The 23366-nt window shown below is 42.9% G+C and overlaps 1 protein-coding gene across 3 annotated transcripts in view; it reads left to right on the forward strand.

Annotated features, from left to right (window-relative positions):
- LOC128832223 (tetraspanin-15-like) overlaps positions 1-23366 on the forward strand; it is a 527474-nt gene that overhangs the window by 303387 nt on the left and 200721 nt on the right. For 2 of the 3 annotated variants that reach the window (XM_054019374.1, XM_054019376.1), the window contains exon 1: positions 15420-15536. The exons of the other annotated variant lie outside the window; for it this stretch is intronic. In XM_054019374.1, coding sequence (XP_053875349.1) covers positions 15450-15536 — 87 coding nt within the window. In that variant the 5' untranslated portion in view covers positions 15420-15449. Of the gene's footprint in view, positions 1-15419; positions 15537-23366 lie in introns of those variants that run through there. 3 annotated transcript variants of the gene reach the window in all.

The raw sequence follows: 23366 nt of genomic DNA on the forward strand, positions 1-23366 counted from the left end.
CCAGAGGGGATATCCAGAAGGAAATAATGTCATGATCTGGCCAAGCAGCAGCTGCCTTAATCAGTTTAAACAAGATTTGATCATTGAAAATTAATAACTTTAAGGAACAAATTACAAATCTTCGTCTCAATTGTTATTTCCACTTTGACATATGGATGAGACAGCTGGAAACTCCCCAAAAGTACAGACGTCTAGAGCCTTCAATAGCAAATGCCTCGGCAAAATTCCAGGTATTAAATGGAAGGCGCATATAATAAATCTTGATCCATTTGATATGGATCAGTTTTGAAATCGGAGGATTTGCATTTGTTTGTAACAAAGCTAACTACAGCCTGACGGGGTTTGGTTTGGTTTGATTGTTTGGGTTTACATTCATGGAGCTGCTGTGCTGAGAAGCATCCTGAAAAAATCCACTCTCTATTCTTTGCTTAGATAATCTCATGGGTCATGTCACTAAGCAGTACATCATCACTGGTGATCACTTGATTCGAGGATGATCTCTACCATGGATTTACATTTGGGTCCTGAGATGACTCAGGAGTCCGATCCTGGAACTACAGATCCGCCTGCAGTAGGTACAGACCTTTTGTGGTGGGCCAGCTGCCTGCTGGGAGAAAGTTCTTTCCTTTTCCTTCCTCCTCTGTCTCTTTTCAGCTTCAAGGACAAGGTACTTCTCCTCGAAATGGGCCACTACCTGATGAAGGATATGGTGCCATTGGGGTCGGTTGGTGGCTTGCTCCTCCCAGCTTGTGATGTCCACATCAGTTTTCTTGAGATACATTTTCAGTGTGTCTTTGCAGCGTTTCCTCTGACCACCTCGGGATCTCTGACCATGGGTCAACTGAGAGTAGAGGACTTGTTCTGGGAGGCAAGAGTCTGGCATCGGCACACAATGTTCAGCCCAGCAAAATTGGTGCATGAGGTTTTTGCCTCAATGCTGGTGACATTGGCCTCAGTGAGGATGCTGGCGTTAGTGCGGTGATCTTCCCACTTGATGCAAAGGATCTTCTGGAGGCATCGTTGGTGGTACCTCTCCAAACTCTTGAGTTGCTGTCAATGTGTCACCCAGGTTTCACATCCATAGAGGAGTGTAGGAACAACAGTTGTCTTATAGATCTGGATCTTGGTGTCCTGACATAGGTCACGGTCCATGAAAATGCACTGGGGCAATTTCCCAAAGGAAGCGCTTGCGCACTGGATCCTGTGCTGGATCTCAGTGCAACTCTTTGTCAACAGCTGGGTAGGTGCTTGACCAATGGGCCAGACAACAAGGGTACTACATGGTTCTGCCAATGTAACCTGGCCACAAGGCAGCTACAGTTCCCCCAGGAACACCCCAGTTGTATGAGCCAATATAAATGGCTTTAAGACAAGCTTCACCCTCCGAAAAGCCCTAACATTGGAGTGGTGAGAAAATGACCAGGGCGCTCACTATTTCATGGTTGTGTAATGGCCCATGGGGGGTTTTGAAGCCAGAGCACAAGTTAGGGTAGCTACTCGGGCTGTCCTCAGTTGTGCTTGGGAGGTGGGGGCGGGAGGATCAAACTGGGCCCTGGCAGTCTTCAAATTGGGACAGCATGTACTGCCCCATTTTGGTCTCTGAGCTGGATGTTGTCACCCCTGGTCCTCAACGGTTTCTCCTTTGAAGAATTTACAATCAAAACCAGTGAGTGCCGCCCTAGAGGCCAGACAACATCACACTTGTGTAGTGTCAGCACTGCCTGGAACAAATGGCTCTGAATCGCTCAGAAGCAGGTCCGCTGGGCCAAACAATTCAAACTGCCAGCTCTAGTATGTGAGCTGTGTAGAGACCAGGTTGGTATAGCAGGACTCATGGGGTGTGTCTACACTGCTGCTGGGAGCAAGTTTCCCAGCCCGGGCAGACAGACTCGCGCTACTGTGCTAACAGTAGCAAGATGGATGTTCCTGCTTCAGCAGAAACTTAGGCTCTCAACCTGACCCAATCTCCTAAGCTTCAGAGCTCGAGCTCCAGCCTCAGTGGGAACATCCACAGTGCTATTTTTAGCATTCTAGCTCTAGTTTTGCTAGCATGAGTCTGTCTACTCGGGCTGGGAGCCTCACTGCCTACTGCAGTGTACACATACCCACACGTGCTCCAGGTCAAGGCAGATTGGCGTAAGTATATGAGAGCCCAGGTTTCAAAATGCCTGAGGTATCTGCAGGCCTTGAGGTGCATTTACAGAACAGGGCAGGAGCAAGGGGTGTCCATGGAGTATCAGGAATGGGTTATCTGGAGGTTGGGATTAAGTTCATAGGTACTGTATGTTGGGTGCTTTTAAGAACACCTGCCTGTGTTACTCCTGGTTCAACAAAGTGTCTTTTCTCCCTCACTTTCTAAGCATTAAATTTGCTCGCTAATTAAGATGAAGAAAACAGGTTATATATTTAGCTGAGTGTGCGGGAAATTAGTCACCAAACTCAACTATTTATCTGTGCAATGAGTTGAAAATATGCCTGTAATCTCTGCACCCACACACTGCAAAAACTGAAGGATCTGAAAGATGTTTGAGAAGCAAAACAGCATTAGTGTAGCAGAAGGTGTTTTTTCCTTCTGTATGTTTCACATGCTGCAACATCCTTTTTAAAAAAGAAATGGGCATAATGTCTCATTGGGAACCAAACTTGCCTATATCAGAGATGAGCCAAGAAGCAGCGTCCAGATCCAAACCAGGTTTAGGCTAGATTTCCGGTCAAGCCAAATGCAAGATTGGAGCTAAGTGGCTGCAATAGGCCAAACAGCAACAAGGCAAGTACCCTTCTGGGAGGAACCCATGTCTTTCCTTCTGCATTTGGTCCATCCCCCTAGCAAGTATCCTTCCTGCTAAAACTTGTATAAAACTGGGGTGCTTGACTAGTGTGGGTACAAACCAACTTGCAAACCATGTTTTAGAACCAGGTTGAAATTAGACGACCTCAAGCTACAAACATCTAGATTCAGATTTTGAAGACTCCAAAGTTTGGCTCCCGTATTTTTGTTTAGTCCTTAAATACATGAGCCATTTGTACAATGTGGATCTGGCCTCAGATCTAAAACACCAATATTCTCTCCAGAGCCTGGGGGATACGCTTCTGTGGTCTCAGTTCAGCCTCATGTGTATTCCAACTCTTCTAGGGTGGGGAAGGGGAGTTAGTCTTGAACATGGTTCTGAGAACTCCTGAGAACTTGTCTGTGCTGCTAAAACACCCTCCAACAATAGTAACGTGGCTACACAAATGGTGTTAAACACAAGCTGTTTTAGTTCATTTCATCAGTGTGGGAAGAGCATTAACTGAGCATTTCAGAAAACAGCAAATTTTTGTAGCCATGATTATGGAATTGTACTACCAAATGGGATGTGTAAATTGAAGCCACTGTATAAAAAAAAAAAAACCACATCTGCTATTGCAGTACTGTCTAAACTAAAAACTATGAATAGCTCTGTGATCAGCCCTTGAGAAGGAAGAGGTGATCTAAATGCAGCAAGAGTGCCTGCTGCCTGCCTCGAGTCCTTGATTCCATCTCCCTGAGCCTGTAGGGTGTCGGATGCTCAGCATCTTGCAGGGCTCACTCAGCATCAGACTGCAAAGTTCCAAATCACAGTCAGAGCTTTAACCTTCCCATTACATTTCTCTTCAGTGAAAAATGGCTTGCAAAGGGTATATGCCGTGTCAAAGGGAAATGTAACTTAATGTTAAGTAAAAATAGCTCATGTGTTTCAAGCAAACAATTACATGAGCTGAGTAAATAGCTAACATGCCGGTTGGTTTTGAGTATTTTAAATTAAGCAAATCTACTCTGTCTCTAACCTTTCTCTAGATTAACATATGCAGGAATTCTCTCTTTAGCACCCAGAGTTAACAGTGTCCCACGCATTGCAGCAGCATTTCTTATTGTAAACTGAGTCCTTTCAACCCCCTAATAATTAACAACAAAATGGATCTGTGACATCTCAGAGAGGGAATACTGCAGGGGAGCTTCTGTACGTTGCTGGCTACAGCCACTTCCTGTATTTCTCCCACTGCCTTGGGCTGGTAGTCTAGTAAATGATTGATAGTGCAAGATGTGGGTCCTGGGTGGAACAACTTGCTTATTAGAATATCATTCTAAAGTTGATATTAAAGTTCCTTAATGAGAGAGAGAGTGTTAGGCAGAGTGGGTAATGCCACTTATATTTAAGGTTGCTTGACATCTCCCTCCCATTTATCAGATCCTGTTTTCAGTTGCTTATAAGTAAGGCTACGATTTAGTCCCGGAGGTCGCGGAATTCATAGAATCCATGACTTCCAGCAACCTCCGTGACTTCAGTCTGTAGTGGTCAGGAGCTGCAGGGTCATCCCATTCCCCCACCCCAGGGGCAGAGAGCCGCGGGGTACCCCTGCAGCCTCTGGTGGTCCCCGAAGCTCCAAGCCACCTCAGGAGGCGGGGATACCCTCCAGCTCCTGGCCGCTGGGACAGCGGTGGGGGAACCCTGTGACGGGTTGGATTACAGAAACACCCTTGGGAACTGCCAACTGATGTGCCAAGACTACTTCTGCCCCTTCTTTCCCTGCCAGCCTGGGAATCCAGCACCCTGTCTTGTTGAGCCAGACACACCAGTCTGCTCCAACCCAGACCCAGGGTCTGAACCACATACCCCAAAACTGCAGACTTAACCTGAAAGCAGTTTACAGAAGTGTTCCTCTCTTTAACACTCAGATGCCCAACTCCCAATGGGATCTAAATCCCAAATAAATCTGTTTTATCCTGTATAAAGCTTATACCTGGTAAACTCATAAATTGTTCGCCCTCTATAACACTGTTAGAGAGAGATGCACAGCTGTTTGCTCCTCCCCCCAGATATTAATACATACTCTGGGTTAATAAGTAAAAAGTGATTTTATTAAATACAGAAAGTAGGATTTAAGTGGTTCCAAGTAGTAGCAGACAGAACAAAGTGAATTACCAAGTGAAATAAAATAAAACACGCAAATCTAAGCCTAATACAACTGAGTACAGATAAAATCTCACCCTGAGAGATGTTTCAATAAGTTTCATTCACAGACTGGACACCTTCCTAGTCTGAGCACAGTCCTTTCCCCTGGTACAGCTCTTATTCCAGCTAAGGTGGTAGCTAGGAGATTCCTCATGATGGCTCCTCACTTTGTTCTGTTCCACCCACTTATATATCTTCTGCATAAGGCGGGAATCCTTTGTCCCTCTCTGGGTTCCCACACCCTCCTTCTCATTGGAAAAGCACCAGGTTAAAGATGGATTCCAGTTTAGGTGACATGATCACATGTCACTGTAAGACTTCATTACCCACTTGCCAGCACATACGGAGACTTACAAGTAAAACAGAGCCATCTGCAGACAGTTGTCCTGGTTAATGGGAGTCATCAAGATTCCAAACCACCATTAATGGCCCACACTTTGCATAATTACAATAGGCCCTCAGAGTTATATTTCATATTTCTAGTTTTAGATACAAGAGTGGTACATTTATAGAAATAGGATGACCATACTCAGTAGATTATAAGCTTTGTAATGATACCTTACAAGAAACCTTTTGCTTGATGCATATTTCAGTTACATTATATTTAAACTCATTAGCATATTTTCATAAAATCATATAGAGTGCAAGGTCACAAACCCCCAAGCTCCTGGCCGCCAGAGGAAGCAGCAGGGGACCCCCGGAGCTGCAGGCAGCTCCTTGCCCCGTGCAGCTGCCAGCTTCAGGCGGTGTGGGGACCCACAGATCCCCATTTTATCAGGGATATTTTTAGTAAAAGACACAAACGGGTAACGGCTCCCATACATTTTTCTTTTTTGCCTGTGACCTGTCTGTGACTTTTACTAAAAATATCCAAGACAAAATCTTAGCCTTACTTATAAGTTTGCCAAGTTAGTAGTCTTTGAAAAAACGTCAGTTTACATGTGCTCAGGCTTGTTGGTAGCTTAACTGTCTGAAGAATCCACCTGCACTGGGCTTGCTCCAGCCGAGGGCTGCAGGGGATGAGCAGAGCATTTCTTGGAGTTGCAGCAGGCTGCTGTGGTGCTGTGCACCAGAAATGAGTGCAGAATACTCAGTACTGACTTTACTGACACCTAGACAATGTGGTGGAGGAAGCCACCCAGCTGGAAGGCAGAGGGGACAAAAGCCAGATCAGAGCAGGGCCTGGAGAGAGTGTAGCTTAGAGTTAGGCCCTAAGGCTACATCTACACACCAAAAACAAAAAAAACAAAACAAAAAAAACCAAACCCACAAAAACCCTGCAGGAACTCTCAGATCCTGGGAGAATTGACTTGGGCTTGAGTGGTGGGGATGAAAATAGCAGTGTAGGGCTCTGAGACCCTCTCCTTTGCCAGTTTTCAGACCCCAGGCAGCCAGAGCCCAAACATCTACATGGCTATTTTTAGCCTTGCAGCCAGAGCCCCACAGCCTGAGTCAGTTGCCCTGGGCTCTGAGATCTGGCACCGCAGGTCATCTTCTTTTTTAGCTGTGTAGACGTACCCTAAAAGCCAGATCCAGCTTCCTATAAAATCAATAGGACCCTTATCATTGTTTTCAGTGCGGGAAGGATAAGTCCCTAAAATGAAACTGATCGTTCTAGTTTCACTGACCAAGCTAAGTGAAATGAAGACAGTAATCTATTATCATGTAAATAGTGATGTACATACATGAGGAAGTACTTCTTCACACATGGTGAACCTGTGGAACTCATTGCCAGGGGATGTTGCAAAGGCCAAAAGTATAACTGGGTTCAAAAAAATTAGATAAGTTCATGGAGGACAATTAAATTAACTCTCTAGGATTCTCCATTTTCCTTATCTAAACTTTTAGTAACACGAGTCAGGAATGCCTGAAAATGACTTGGTTTGATAAGTATCCCTTTAAGGACAAGTAAATATTATGCAGTATATTTTTCTGAATGGCAGTATTTCCATAACATGGTCAAAATGCCTCTCTCTTGTTCATGCCTGGGATTAGCCTGTGAAGAGAAATATTGGCTTTGCCCAAATACCACATCATCAACAACATTTAAAGCAGTAACTAAGTTTTGATTAAAGGAAATGAGACCAGAGAGACTGAGTCCCATTTTTGATCAGACATTACTCCAATACCAGCTAAACTGACATCTGGCTATTGCTGTGGGATTTGACTGCTATAGTCTGCACAGAGTAAAAGATCAGGGAAAGAACTTGTTCTTTTTAATGAATGCTTTCTACCAATGACTATTTCCTTAACACACTTATCTGATGTCAGATGAATCGAGCCTGAAACCACTTTCCCTTTAGGTGGTTTTTTTTACAACTATGTAAGGCTAAGTAATGAGCTCTTGTTAGCAATTTCATGAAATTAAAGCTGTTCTGGATTTTGTAAAATAGTCACATACCTAGTAAGGAAGGGGAAATAACATGAAAAATGTGCCATATATTTGCGTCTCTGAGATCTGCTTCTGATGCTTACTAAAAAAACCCACTTTGTTAGACAATCAAATTATAGTCCCTCTTGAAAGATCAACGTTTAAAATAAGACTAATTTTTCCAATTACTTTCTCTTCCCGGATCTCTCACATCACGGCTTATTTATCCATAAGACTTTTCCTTATGTGAAAGAAATAGTGATATCCCAATGTACTTTATCTGACACTTAAACTGAGAGGATGAACTTGAGAAAGCCTAAGTGAATATTGAATATACAGGCTAAAAAAAAAAAATCTGCCTCAACTAATATAATGGAGATAGTTAATATTTGGCTGACCCTTTGTCTGTCTGGTCTGTTTAGAATCTTTGGGGCAAGGATTGTCCCTAAGGTTTTGTGTACACATAAGCTGGAACTGCAATAACTAAATCAGTGTTATTTCAGGATAAGTCTGTGGGCTCGTCTAAATGCAAACATCGTACTGCTTTAACTATACCAGTATAATTCAGTACAAACACATACGGTAGATGCAATTATACTGGAATAAAGCTGTTTATATGGTTATAACTTAGGCCTCGTCTACAATAGGAAATTCGGTCTTTATAATACCATCACTCAAGGGTGTGAAAAATCCACGTCCCTGAGCAATGCAATTAAACCAACCTAGCCGCTGGTATAGACCACACTAAATGGACAGGAGAATTTTCCCATCAACCTAGCTACCGCTTCTTAGGGAGTTGAAGTACCTACATTGACAGGAGAACCTCTTCCTTTGGTGTATGTAGTGTCTTCACTGAAGCGCTATAGCAGTGTAGACAAGCTCTTATTCCCATACAGGAAGGGGAGTAAGCTATACTGGTCTAAGGCACTTTATATTGCTATAACTGGATTGGTTGTACTGATATAAGTATTTCCAAAGAAAATTTCATTCCAACCAAAACAGTTAAGCCAATACAAAAGGCATGGTTTGGCCAGGCCTGTGTGTAGATCAAGTATCCATTGTGGCCTTGCTTTGACTAGGAAAAGAGATGTATTTTTAACCCATGTTAAATTAACCAGTGTTAACTAAGGCTATGTCTACACTTCTACATGTGTTGGCAAAACTTATATCACTCAGGAGGGTGTATTTTCACACTCCTGAGCGACAGAAGTTTTACCGGCATAAGCTCTCATCTGCACAGCACTATGTTGGCAGGAGACGCTTTCCCACCAACATGGCTACCACCGCTCATTTGGGGGATTTTATTATGTCGATGGAAGAGCTCTCTCGCATCGTCATAGAGCAGCTACACGAGCGCTTTTACAGTGGCACGGCACAGCAGTATCGGTACAGTGGTATTTAAAATCCTAGTGAAAGTAAGGAAGATAAACTTGGTGGGGGGAGGGAGACACAAACATTTGTATCTTAGCCTAGGCTGATACTTAGGCTTGATAGTCTAATACCACTTACTATGTCTTAAGGGCCACTTTCTTCCCCACGTAGCTTTTTCGTGTGCATAGTGTGGGAGACTCCATAGCTTTGGTGTCCCCAAAACTAGCAGATGCCCTGAGCTCCATGGAGAATCTCAGGGTATGTCTACACTATGAAATTAGGTTGATATTATAGAAATCGATTTTTCGGAGACCTGCAATGACCTTGTCTCTTCACACTGCTGGCCCTGCCTCCCTTCCCCTTCTCATCTTTGCCTCAAAGCTTCACAGTAATAGCTGTGGAGGGGATCCTGCCAGGTTCAATGATGCGGTATTGATTAGGGGATCATATTTCAGAGAGTAACTGCTCCTGAATACCTGTCGGGGCCTTACTTAATAGAGCTCCAGCGAAGCTGCCTTTGCAGAGTACCAAACAGAGGTAGTATTCTGGGCCCTAGTACTATCCTTTCCTTCCTCATCTAGAATCCAGCTGTGTTTTTGGCTGGCTTCTGCTTGGGGGAGCAGATTAGAGAATCTGGTCATAGACAGTAATTCCATAGAAGCCAATGCCTTTTCACAACCCAATTAATAACACGTGAGTCCAGGCTTTTCTTTCCCTGGCAGAGGCCTGTCATTACTGCACATACTCCCAATTATGTTCTAAACGATCTTTTTTTTTAAAGTCAGTGATACTGGTTAGGAACACAGCTGCACAAACAGAACTGCTGTGGCCTTGTGCCTTCAAAAGCATCTCAGGAGTGCATTATTAAAGGCCCCCAGAATGCAGTCCCAGCCATCATGCTCTGCTTCATTTGAACACCCCCATGAGGTGTCAGCAGCGGCATCTCAAAATTACTCAATCAAATCAAACAGCTGCAAATCTTTTTGACGTTATTTACTTAAAAGGATCAAAATGAAGTGAAGTAGAAAGGAGCATGTTGCGGTGTTGCGAAGATGCACAGTAAGCAGCAGGCCGTGTTGACTTGTGGGACTCGCTTTCCTATGGGCAACTGTTCAGTTCCTGGCGAGTGGAGCATGTAATGCATCACTAGTTGCTGATGCGTTGTTATTGCTCTTGTCAGTAATGTGACATCGACAACTGTTCCTGACCCTGACAGCCTGGCTTATTCAAACTTCAGAAAGTGTGTTTAAAACAGACTCCAATACATCCAGAACTGCTCCCCACACACACACCTTACATTCCCTCTGAAGCTGATGGGTTTTCTATAAGGTATAAACTAAAAAGAAATTTGGTCCATATCTGACTTCTCCTCTCAAACACCTATCCTGATGGAATTGCACTGGCACTAGTGTTATGCATAGCAAATTTCATACAAAATAAGAGATGGAAAAGTTCTATTAGAGTCAATGTGTCAATCCCTCTGCTAGTGCAGAATTCCCCCCGAGTGTATTTTCTAGAGCTTCTGTAATGCACTCTCATACACTGCATAAATATGGACTGCCTGTCCTCTATTAACCCACATATCTGCAGCCTCAAGGATAGAGAGCTTGTCCTTCAGGTCTAAAACCATTAGCTTCTACCACTTGAGCTAATGCAGGGGTTCTCAAACTGGGGTTCATGAGGTTATTACATAGGGGGTCGCGAGCTGTCAGCCTCCACCCCAAACCCTGCTTTGCCTCCAGCATTTATAATGGTGTTAAATATATTAAGTGTTTTTAATTTATAAGGGGGAGGGAGTCACACTCAGAGGCTTGCTATGTGAAATGGGTCACCAGTAAAAAAAGTTTGAGAGCCACTGAGCTAATGGATTAGATCTAAATTGTGGAAGTAGTAGTAAGGCTTTTATCTTCTGTAGTTCATCTACTGGAGGACATTGTTCAATAAATTACATTTCATCCATTCTAGTTTTACATGTTCCAAGTGATAGGACTTCCACTGCTTCCTTTGTGAGACACGGCAGAATTCAATATAACATGTTTTAAGCAGTAATAAAGTTTGCTACCATCTTTGTGTTCCCACCTCTCCGTATTGTGTGCTAGTTTGGTTAATCCCATTATTGGTCTCACCTCCTAACCTCTTACCTCAAATCGATTTAAAAAAAAATGCTGTTACAAAATAAAAATAAAGTTCCCCAGACGCTTTTAATCTATATTTCATGTGTTGGGCAGTGTATGAGGTTTGAATTTCTGTGTGTGAAGGGTGTCTTGTGAAAACTGTTCTGTGCACAAAGGTGTGGAATTTAAGGTACAGTGACTGTTCCTATTGATCCCACTGTCTCTTTGTTCTGGCCTGTCAAATCTCAGGGGGGCACTGGAGTTTTGTAAGTTTGGAATAACAAAAATAGGGCTAAGGAAATACTAGGATCAATTACTGTGCTCTTTTGTTTGTTTGTTTTTTAAATCCTGCCAAAAAGTCTCATTTTATTCGTTTTCTGTAGTTGATTTCATTGCAATGACTCATCATCACCAATATGTCCAATTGTTAGTTCTGGACTTCGAAGCCTTCTTTACACACTAGCATTTTTGAGGAAATCTCCCACTGGTGGTAGCAACAACGGGAGCTTAGGGTGAGCCAGCTATCAGTGTTATCACAGCATTGTCTAGACTTCCTCTAAACAGGGTTAGATGACACAATGGTAAGAAAACCAGGGTGTTTACACTATCCTGGGCAGAACTGCATGGTGTAATGGTGAGACATTTCCCAGTAGTGCAAACACCGATTAGTTGTTTTGGTATGAAAAAATTCCAATTGACATTAGTTAATTTATTGTTGACACTCATAAGACTGAACTTCTCTGTTTAGCCCTAGGACAGCAGTGGACAAGCAGTGGAGGATGGCAGAAGTTTGCACAGCCATCTCAACTTTGATCTCTGTGGGATCACCTCGGAAAGAGAATTTAGTATTTATTCTCAGTCAGGGCCGGGTCCAGAGAGGTGCTGGGCACAGCAACTGTAGCTGTGAATGGGTGATGCCTCTCTTCAAAGATCTCACAACTTCCTGTGTACAGAGACAGCAGTCATTTTGTTTTCAGAGTTGCCAATGCCTGTGATGAAGGAGATGCATGTTCTTGCACTGTGGTGTTTCTATTTTTGTGCTTGTTTCCCTTAATCCAGAATAAGGGAGCTCCCACATATGTATGTGGGAATTTAACAGTGAGCATCTGCGATTCTCATTGAAGGCAATGAGTTATTTCAGAGTTCGACTCCTGGTCTTTGGCCTCCCTGCTGAGGGTACCAATGTGGGGAGCAAATTAGTGTCAGAAGCACTTCTGGCTCTTGTGATCTGGAACTTATCCACTAGGAAATGACATCAACCCACCAACACATAGCTTATGATTTTCAGTAACCTTTCAACTGGGCCAGATTTAACATAGAGGAGAAACGACTGGTAATGGATCAGAGCTTCTGAGCCATGAAAGGTGTAGCCCAGCACTTCTCATAGAGCTGGTTTTCTACCGCTACGCTAGTGAGAGAAGAACAATAATTCTTCCACATTCCTTTCCAGCATGCAACCCCTGAAACAATCCTGGGGAATTTCCTCTTAGAGTGTACTGACTACTGCTACAAAACCACAGTTCATAGAGGTACTTGTGAAAGAATGTACCAATGTCACTGATAGTCTGTATGAGTTGGTATCAAAATGTGATCTTCCCTTGATATTGGAACTGCCATTTTGAAAAAAACGTGTCTTGCAGTTTGTGTGTGTAGCTAGGACTTTAACCATCTGACTGGTGCTCTGAAGCTGGTCAGTGGGTCAGGGACCTAATCTTATGTAAGGGTAAGACCTGCTCTCGCCTCACTCTCACTAGCTGAACACCGCCAGAGAGAAGGACTGCAGAGAGATCTATCTGCCTGACACATGGACTGGGCCTACGGCCTTACAAGAAGCGGTGAGGGGTGGGTGAGAATATATAGGCTTCTGTTTTCCTAAAGTTTCATAACTCATGTGCGCTTTCTTGTGCAAAGCCTTACTTTACCTTCCGTGCGTCCCTGAAGAGCCAAACGATAATCCAGCGTACCGATGGAGGTGGACTCTAGCGGAGCATGAATAATGACTGGGAGGCTCAGGAGACCAGATACTGAGTTCAGCTTCTAGAGCAGCTGGGCCGTGGGACTCCACAGTTCAAGGAAGGGGGCCAGACAGAGGGTCCGCACTCAAGAATGAACCTAGAGGCCCACAATTAGAAACAATGACTGGATGTTGCCCAGATCCAGTTGGCTTGGGGACATCGGAAATCCAATTACAACATACTGGTGATCATCCAGTAGAGGGACTCAGCTAAGTCTAGAGCTGCTTTTGAATCAATGTACTGGAGTGCCTGCCACTCCCATTCCGTGGCAGATGAAATCATGAACACTGAACAAGGAAAGGAAATTCATCAGCATCCAGAGCATTTCATTTTTTTTTTTAAGTCAGCAATATAGAGAACATTGCAGAGCTGTTACTGCTAGCTCATTAAAACAAAACAAAGGCTCAGTCTAGAGGCGCTGCTATGGGGCATCGCATTGATAACCATATTAAAATCCATCACTGTGCTAATAGCCATATAAATATACTTGATTTGTATAAAATACACTTTAAAAACTAGAGAAGGGCAGAGAATAGGGAAAGAAAATGAGATCCACTCGGAGGGAGCTAACAGGCAACAGCTTCCCCAACAGAATAAAAAATTATCCATATCCCTCAGGAAGCTTTAACATCCACCTGCGTGCCGATGAAATGCTGGGTCTTGAGCCCATAGCTCATGTTTTCCACACATGAAGGCCGAATACAGGACAAGGTAACTGATCCCACACAGTCTGGTTCTAGAATAATTGAGAGATGCTGAGGAGCATCTCTGTTTCATGCCACTAGCATGAGGCCCCTCAATAACCTTACACCAGTGGACGAGCAAGCACAGGGTTCTGCCCACTCTCTACCTAGCATTTGGAACGCTGGAAGTGAGAGGTGAGTACAACAGGAGCAGCCTCTGCAAGCCAAATGCTAGCAGAGATTTCCCCTCTACTAAGGAATTCTCCAATGGCCGCCTACAGCTGGAATCTGTCCATTTTGCACTGCCTGAGCAGCATGAAGTGGACTTAGACCAGAGAGTCTGGCCCATGAACCTGGTTTTGTTAAGTGTTGTTAATGCAGCTGCTACTAGTCTTCTCCTTAATATGGGTTTCATTAAAGTACAGATGTTAAATCTTACCATAACTGAAATCAGATGACTTGGAACAGGGTCACATACTAAGTAGCAAAATAGAACCCACTGAGAAAAATGCTGGAGAGGAAGCTATACAAGCAGTAATTGGAAGTAACTCAGTGGGTGCAAAGGCTCTTTGATGAATACTTTGTGTCTCCACAATGCATGCCAATAATAAAAATGCTAACAGCAGAGTAAGGACAAAAGATCTAATAAAAGGGCACATTGAGATACCAGGTATTACAAACATAACATATAGCTGAGTAATGTCCATGACAGTGACGGAGACCAGTTTCTCTGACTTGTTCAAACCAAATCTTCTCTATGTTCAATGAACTGTGGCTAAGTAATTGGCATATATGTCATTGCTGGAGCTCTCTTTCTCCAGGGCTATGACATCTCGAATGTTAAGAATGAGAATTTCAAAAATATATGACAGTTAGGAGCCCACCTGTCTTTAAAAATCAAACTCTGCTGGGTGCTTCTGAAAATCCCATCCTATTAGCCTATTTACCCTGATCGAATTGGCCCTGTCAACACTGGTTTTCCACTTGTGAGGTAACGCCCTTCTCTTCATGTGTCCGTATATAATGCCTTCATCTGTAATTTTCACTCCATGCATCTGAAGAAGTGGTTTTTTCTCATGAAAGCTTATGCCCAAATAAATCTGTTAGACTTTAAAGGTGCCACCAGACTCCTTGTTGTTTTTGTGGATACAGACTAACACGGCTCCCCCCTGATAATTTACTATGTGTCAGATCAAGTATCCTCAAAACTGGAATATCTATATTTGGTCTCTACCTCCCCATCTTGTACCCCATTCATTGGAAAATGCTGACTCTTAGACCATTGAGCCTGTCTCCCTCTGTAAGGATAATGTCAGCTGTCAGAGGATGTATCACAGCAGGTAACTAAAGGATGAATGCAAGACTGGAAGGTGGAAAATCTGGATTTGTGTTCCCAACTCTGCCACTGACTCCCTCTTTGATTTTGAGCAGTCATTTAACCTCTTGATGCTTCAATATCCACATCTGTAAAAGTAAACAGAGCTTTATGAAAGTGAGTAATACCCCTGAGATCATATTAGAATGGCAGTATGCTTTTTATGCCATAAAGGACAAGACAAGTGTCTCCTATTGTGATTTGTTGCCTGTAGCACAGTTATTTTTTAAAAGAAGGTAGCTCAAAGGGTAGGCAGCTGCCTGTGTTTTTGATTGCACCTATTTTCTGAATATCCATATTCCACTGAAATAATAAAAAAGCAGTGAATCTTGACGCGTTCATTTGAGAAACAAATCCACGCTAGTTCCATTAGGCAATAAATGCAGTAAAGGGTTAATGTTTCTGCCTCCCGCCTAATTGCTTTCAGTTTCTCCCAGGCGGAAGTTGTAGAGAGCATTTGAAGTTTAAGGGTGGTTTTTTTTTATTCCAGCCACTGAGATTAGGAGACAGTGCCCAATCCACACACTCAAGAGCGTGAGCTGAAAAGATGACAAAAGAATCAGAGGGGAAAGATCCCCTCCTCTATTACTACTGCATCAAATTTGCTCTCTCTGCCTATTCCACTCTGTTTTCGGTAGGTGTTTCAATCATTTCCAACGTTTATGTTGTTTATGGGAATTAACACAGAGTACCTGCCTGGTGGTTTGTTTTACTTTCTGTTTCTTAGAGCTTCACCCTTTGAAATATAAAATCTACTGGTTAATAATGCTGTCTGGAATTGGACTGCATTGTAGGAGGTGCCCATTTGTGCTGCTAGAATTCTGTTTGTATTTAATACAGGATGATCTCCATTTGCTGGATTTAATATTCTTTCTGCCTGATCTCCCCCCCCCCCTTTAAAAAGCCATGACCTGGCTCATATATCAGACACGCCTTTATTTTAAAAATACAAATCACATCAGGAATCTAATGTCTTAATGGTGCAAACGTTTACTTCACAATACTCCCAGCTAGATTGTTTGTACTCTACATTTGCCTCTGGCTCCATGCTTAAAGCCTTGTCTCTTTCAATGGAGATCAGGCAGGAATTGGATGTGAAATCTGCCAGCTGTGGTTACTAATACCCTCGAGTTCTTAGTGCTTGTAGTTTTGGCCAGACTTGTCCTTTTTAATTTTTTAAACAAATCTCCATTTAATCAGCACAATTTTGAAGATGTTAATTCTTAATACAAACCAGGTCAGTGTGATATTAGCAGTGCAGACCTTGTTGTGAACCTGTGTAAATGAGAGGAAGGGAAGATTCACATTAGTCTCTGCAAACAGTAACTACACACAGCAGAACAGCAAGTGGACCGATTATTTCTCTCGCTTTAGACTTTGTGCACTATAGCATTGCTTGTGAAACTTTATTATAATTAAATTATTCAGTGAGACTATTTATTATGAAGTTATTCCCTTTCTTTGATTAGTCATTTGTGAACCAATCCTATTGATTATTTGTAAATATTTGACAGTTTTGACTAATTATGTTCATCTTATGAATTATTTACTACAAGGCATTCAGCATTTTTAGTGTATCGTTGGTCACATGGTATTGTTTCAACTCCCTGATTTGCTGACTCAAACAGGAATACAAACAAATAATGACCCTTTGAGCATGAATTTTTGATGAATGAACTCAGACTAGCAGTGTTTGCCTGTAATACCCACCCTGTTAGTAGGTGTTAACCTTTTCCCAGCAGGATCAAGTGGCTTATAGTGTTTCACTGAGTGACTTGCGACTTCCCCTAGATGTAAGGGAGTGGGAATGGGAGAAAGGATCTCGGTCCTGGGGGAGCAGCCAAGCCTGTGGAGGGATTTATACTCCAGGAGTGGGCCATCCCTGGGGGGAGGGATAGCTCAGTGGTTTGAGCATTGGCCTGCTAAACACAGGGTTGTGAGTTCAATCCTTGAGGGGGCCATTTAGGGATCTGGGGCAAAAATCTGTTTGGGGATTGGTCCTGCTTTGAGCACAGGGTTGGACTAGATGACCTCCTGAGGTCCCTTTCAACCCTGATATTCTATGATTTGAGCCGAGTTTTGTTATCGTGTTGATTTCTTTGTTCAAGCCAAACCTCAGGAAGGGAGGGTAAGTTTGGACTGTACACAGTGTGTCTCTACATCAGCTCAGGAAGAGAGGTTTCAGAGTAGCAGCTCTGTTAGTCTGTATCCGCAAAAAGAACAGGAGTACTTGTGGCACTTTAGAGACTAACAAATTTATTTGAGCATAAGCTTTCGTGAAGTGGGCTGTAGCCCACGAAAGCTTATGCTCAAATAAATTTGTTAATCTCTAAGATGCCACAAGTACTCCTGTTCTTTTTTCAGGAAAGCGAGACCTTCTAGGACCGGAATATAGAAGGGGATGTGTATGGTATGAAGCTCCTAATAAAGCCAGGTGCAACTTGCATTATTTGAGTTTCCTAACACATTTGAAACTCCAGCAAATACATCCAAACTCACAGACCCTGTAAGTCAATGTAGTCTAATGTTTGAGCAAGAGTAGGGTGTCTTTCGGGCTATGGGTGGCAACAGTATAATACTCTATAGATTCAAATAATTTGTCCCAAATCTTAGGCAATAGCTGATGGTTTCTCTGGACTTTTGTGGCTTATTCAAGCCATAACTTGGGGAACGGTTGAAGGGAAAACCCAAATATAAGTAGGTGGTTTGCAGAAATCTCTGACCAAAACTTCTGAGTTTAGTAAAGTGCCCAACAATGTGGGTTCACTTTCCATTAGTTTATAAAAGAATGGAACTTATGATCCAACTGGATGTAGGCACATAATCCACCTACCATCCCCAGGAGCCAATTCAGTTTCCTGAAGTGACTGTGTGTGGTAAGCATCATCATGAAGACTTCCTGTCAAAGGAGTCCAGGCCTGGAGGAAGAATTCTGCCTTGACATCCCCTCTGTAGCCAGATTTTAACCTAAGTGAACCTCAAGGATATTAGCTTTGTGCTGATTCCCCTGTCCTACCAAATAACTTGGCTCAGGTTCATGAAAAGGTTTTGTAAACTTTGGTGAAACTCCTGTTGAGCCAGGACTAAGCTTAGGGTTTAACTGCAAACTGAAAACCAGGTGGGTTTTGCCTGGTTTGGAGTTTCTTCATAAAAGTGTTGAACAGTTCTAGTTGTGAGACAGGGATATATTTTTCTTCCGATCAAACTCAATCAATGTTGCATTTGACACTCTGCAAATGTAACTGACTAATAGGTCGTGCTAAGCACAATATAAAAGCCAAATAATACTGAGCTATCCGTGCGAAGTCAGGCTAGAGCATCTTTGCAAAGGCCGACAAAGAGGAAAGCGAGCTGCTGTGCATGCTTGTGAGAAAAACACCTGTCCACAAGAAATAAACAGAGAACAGATTATTACACACAGCCTAAGACAGTGCTATAAAAAGGAAATAACTGTCAATGACTCCTAACTGGGGCTGTCTTCAAACTGGTGACTTAGTGACCATTACCAATTTCTAAACTCCCCAAGGGATAGTTTTTAAACTGCTCTGCCTCAGAAAAGTCATTGGCCCATCAAAACCATAGAAACCGGGAAACCTACTTGACCTTTTCAGCCAAGTGACTTACCTAGTTCTCATTTGCAAAATCTGTCATTTTACAAATCCTGTGGCACTCAGAGCCATTCGGAGGGTGGGAAAGTCCTGCTAATTATACTCCAGGAGTGGGCCATCCCTGGATACTTAGCTGGGTTTTAAATGTACTTGGTAGAATTATTATTGGAACCGTTTGTGCTTAAATTGAACAAGGTCTCCAACTACCCAGTTTCAACCCTGCTTCCAACTGCCTTGGTAAAGAAAACTTCAATGGAAAACATGGAGTTTCATCACCATTCTAAATCAGAAAGTTTATACTCTACTAATATTAAACCATTCTAAGTCTGAAAGTCACCAGCCCTGTAACGTATGTTCAGCACCAAGCACAATAGGGCTCTAATTCTGATTGGGGCTTCTGGGTGCTTTTGTATTACAAAGAATAATCCATTTTGACTGAGATATTCAAAGCCATCCAAGGCATTTGGAGGCGTATAGCTCATTAAAATTAATGTAGCTCTAATTTTCACTGTTCAGTTTGAGTAAATGTGCACTGACTATTCAGTTCCAGCTGTGATTGCAAGTGCTTTACTTATGGTAGTCGCTTGGGTTTTCTTTCCACTCCCCTCTCTGCACTAGGTACTGATGAGACACACAGCCTGTGGGTAGGAAGTCTGAGGCAGCACCACCGCAGGCTACCTTTCAGCACATGCCTGTAATGAGGGCAATTATTTCTAGGTGAGCATATCAGTAAGAAGTGCAAGATTAGTTTAAGTTCTTGACTTTCTTCCCTCTGGACAGCTACTTTAAAAACAGATTTGAGTTCGAGTTGAAAACTGACTGCCAATTCTAAGGGAACCAGGGACCTTCTGGGTCCACACTAGCCTTCTCTGCCTCCCATATTTAAGGTGACATTAGATATGTGCTTTAGTCCAGTGTCCGGCTGGATGGTCATGGTGATCCTTTCCAGCCTTGGAATCTATGAACAGCCCTTTCATCCCCTTTCTTTATGGGTGCTGGGAAGAAGAGGACAAAGCAGGCAATCCTGAAAACACTACTAACACTTGCACCTCTGCATCAAGACAATGACTATAATGAAATCTCAGTATTTAGGGCTTCAGATGGTCACCTGTAGGGATCAAGGATGATTACCCCCCCTCCCGATGTATTGGGGTGGGGGGGTTCACCTGCCTCTGAAGCATCAGAGATTGGCCACAGCTAGAGATGGGACAGCAGGTGGGGTGGACCAGTGCTCCAACGTGGTACAGCTCATAGAACCATAGAACTAGAAGGGACCTCGAGAGGTCATCTAGTCCAGTCCCCTGCACTTGTGGCAGGACTAAGTATTATCTAGACCATCCCTGACAGGTATTTGTCCAACCTGCTCTTAAAAATACCCAATGATGGAGATTCCACAACCTCCCTAGGCAATTTATTCCACTGCTTAACCACCCTGACAGTTAGGAAGTTTTTCCTAATGTCCAACCTAAACCTCCCTTGCTACAATTTAAGCCCATTGCTTCTTGTCCTATCCTCAGAGGTTAAGAAAAACAGTTTTTCTTCCTCCTCTCTGTAACAACCTTTTACATACTTGAAAACTGTTATCATGTCCCCTCTCAGTTTTCTCTTTTCCAGACTAAACAAACCCAATTTTTTCAATCTTCCCTCATAGGTCATGTTTTCTAGACCTTTAATCATTTTTGTTGCTCTTCTCTGGACTCTCTCCAATTTGTCCACATCCTTCCTGAAATGTGGTGTCCAGAACTGGACACAATACTCCAGTTGAGGCGTAATCAGAGCGGAAGAATTACTTCTCGTGTCTTGCTTACAACACCTGCTAATATATATCCCATAATGATGTTTGCTTTTTTTTGCAACAGCATTACACTGTTGACTCATATTTAGCTTGTGGTCTACTATGACCCCCAGATCCCTTTCCACAGTACTCCTTCCTAGGCAGTCATTTCCCATTTTGTATGTGTGCAACTGATTGTTCCTTCCAAAGTGGAGTACTTTGCATTTGTCCTTATTGAATTTCATCCTATTTCATCCTATTTACTTCAGACCATTTTTCCAGTTTGTCCAGATCACCTTAAATTTTAATCCTATCTTCCAAAGCACTTGGAACCCCTCGCAGCTTGGTATCATCCGCAAACTTTATAAGTGTACTCTCTCTGCCATTATCTAAATCATCGATGAAGATATTGAACAGAACCGGACGCAGAACTGATCCCTGCAGGACCAACTCGTTATGCCCTTCCAGCGTGACTGTGAACCACTGATAACTACTCTCTGGGAACAGTTTTCCAACCAGTTTTGCACCCACCTTATAGTAGCTCCATCTAGGTTGTATTTCCTTAGTTGATTTATGAGAAGGTCATGTGGGACAGTATCAAAAGCTTTACTTAAAATCAAGATATATGACATCTACCACTCCCCATTCGCAAGGCTTGTTACTCTTCAAAGAAGCTATCAGGTTGGTTTGACAGAATTTGTTTTTGACAAATCCATGCTGTCTGTTACTTATTACCTTATTATCTTCTAGGTGTTTGCAAATAGATTGCTTAATTATTTGCTCCATTATCTTTCCGGGTACAGAAGTTAAGCTGACTGGTCTATAATAACCTGGGTTGTCCTTATTTCCCTTTTTATAGATGGGCACTATATTTGCCTTTTTCCAGTCTTCTGGAATCTCTCCCGTCTTCCATGACTTCTCAAAGATAATTGCTAATGGCTCAGATATCTCCTTAATCAGCTTCTTGAGTATTCTAGGATGCATTTCATCAGGCCCTGGTGACTTGAAGACATCTCATTTGCCCAAGTAATTTTTAACTTATTCTTTCCCTATTTTAGCCTCTTCTGATCCTACCTCATTTTCACTGGCATTCGCTACATTAGACGTCCAATCACCACCAACCTTCTTGGTGAAAACCAAAACAAAGAAGTCATTAAGCACCTCTGCCATGTCCACATTTTCTGTTATTTCCCCCCTAACCTCCCACCTCATTGAGTAACGGGCCTGTCTTAGATCATCTCTGTCTTAGATGCCTGGCTGGTGTGTCTTGCTCACTGATTGCCAAATTTGGGATTAAGAAGGAATTTTTCCCAGGTCAGACTGGCAGGGTCCTTAGTAATTTTTCACCTTCCCTGCAACATGGGGCGTGGATCGCCTACTGGGCTTATTTGAACAATTCCCTGCCATTTCAGAAGCCTTGGATATTGGCAGCATCTCAGTCTCTCCTATTCTCTGTCCTTGGCACAAAGAAATTTAGTCTCCTGAGGATTAAAATGTTTGTCTAACTAAAGTCATTGAGCTTAATATAGGGATATCTGGATGGAACTTAATGCCCTATGTTACACAGGAGGTCAGACTTGCTAGCTAGTGTGGTATGTTAACCTAGTGCACGTTACTTTAATGTATTTGGTATTAATATTGTATATATTCTATCATATATGAATGTTTGGGTAGTTGTGGTAACTGAATTGTGTTACGCTTTCCCCAGAATGCTTACTCCTGTTCATGCATGCTAAGGTATATATCCCATAACGTTTTGCAAAGCTGAATTCAGCTCTTGGCATGGGCAAATACAAAACTGTCAAAGACAAGGTACATGAGTAATTTGTCCTGGGACAGTTTGGGAGATGCTTTCACGACCCACTGGCACCGGAACTGTGATATCCCTGACAAAGATAAGGACGGCACAGAATGATACCGGAAAAACAAGACAAAAAACTGATTGTTTTCTAACTTGTAAACAACCATGCTATACGTACAGCTAGTTTTGAATACTGTACACTCCTGATTATTGGAATACCTGGAGTGGGGGACACAGATTTTATTTGGATAATCGGGAGCTTGGGTAATCAAAAGGACAGGAGCCATTCAGCAGCAGGGCGGCCTCCCCCACAACCGGGGGCTCTTCTTCCACCTCATAGTCTTGCCCAGGGGTCTCTGCTCACTCTCGTGACAGCAGGGGTTTGGAGGGCTCCCTGCCTCCCCCCTAGCAGGAACCCAGAACATCTGGATTTCAGTTAAACAGCCTCTTAGTCGGAGCCCCCTTAGCTCAAGTCAGCTGGCATGGGCCAGCCATGGTTTTTTTAGTTGCAGTGTAGACATACCCCAAGAAGGCAGGTCTATTAGGAGCAGAGCACTGTGATAGCTGCAGGAAAGTTGGCGTTCCTGTTCAGGTGGTCCTGAAACTGGTTCAGAAAATCTGGGTCAGGTCACTTTAAACTGGGCTTTCGCTATGATGCTTACCAGTTTAAAAACTTCTCCAGTGTAAACCGACCTTAAGGCAAATGGGGTGACATGATGTAAAGGGACCTTGGTGCTGGGTATCAGGAAATATTTCATCTGGAATAGTCTAGGGAAAGGATTGAGGCAGGACTGGAAAATAACACTAGACTGTCGATGTCGGCTCACCCTACATCATAATTAGATAGGATCTGTTTAGTCTTTCCCAATCTCTATCTTATGTGAGGTTATCCATGATACTTATTCACTTGGAACATATCAATCTGATGCCAGGTTCCAGTCTTCAGACTGCCTATATGCAGAAGCTTTTATGGAGGGTTAAAGAGTTAACACAGCAGACTACCTTAGGATTTGTCAATGTATTTCCACCTCCCACATTCGTGGCTGAATAGCTATAAATACTTTCCCCATTCTACTACATTACAATAGCAGTTGGGTTTCCTTTCAGCTGTATTATTGCATGTGAGGTGTAGCAGAAGGGGATTTCAATGAGGGCCTGTAAAACAGTGCTATTCTCATCTGTCTCTCTAGCTCAAGAAGTGCCTTAAATGTAATGAAAGAACAGGAGTACTTGTGGCACCTTAGAGACTAACAAATTTATTAGAGCATAAGCTTTCGTGGG

The sequence above is a fragment of the Malaclemys terrapin genome, chromosome 2 (assembly GCF_027887155.1).
Source record: "Malaclemys terrapin pileata isolate rMalTer1 chromosome 2, rMalTer1.hap1, whole genome shotgun sequence".
In the NCBI taxonomy this organism is placed as follows: Eukaryota; Metazoa; Chordata; order Testudines; family Emydidae; genus Malaclemys; species Malaclemys terrapin.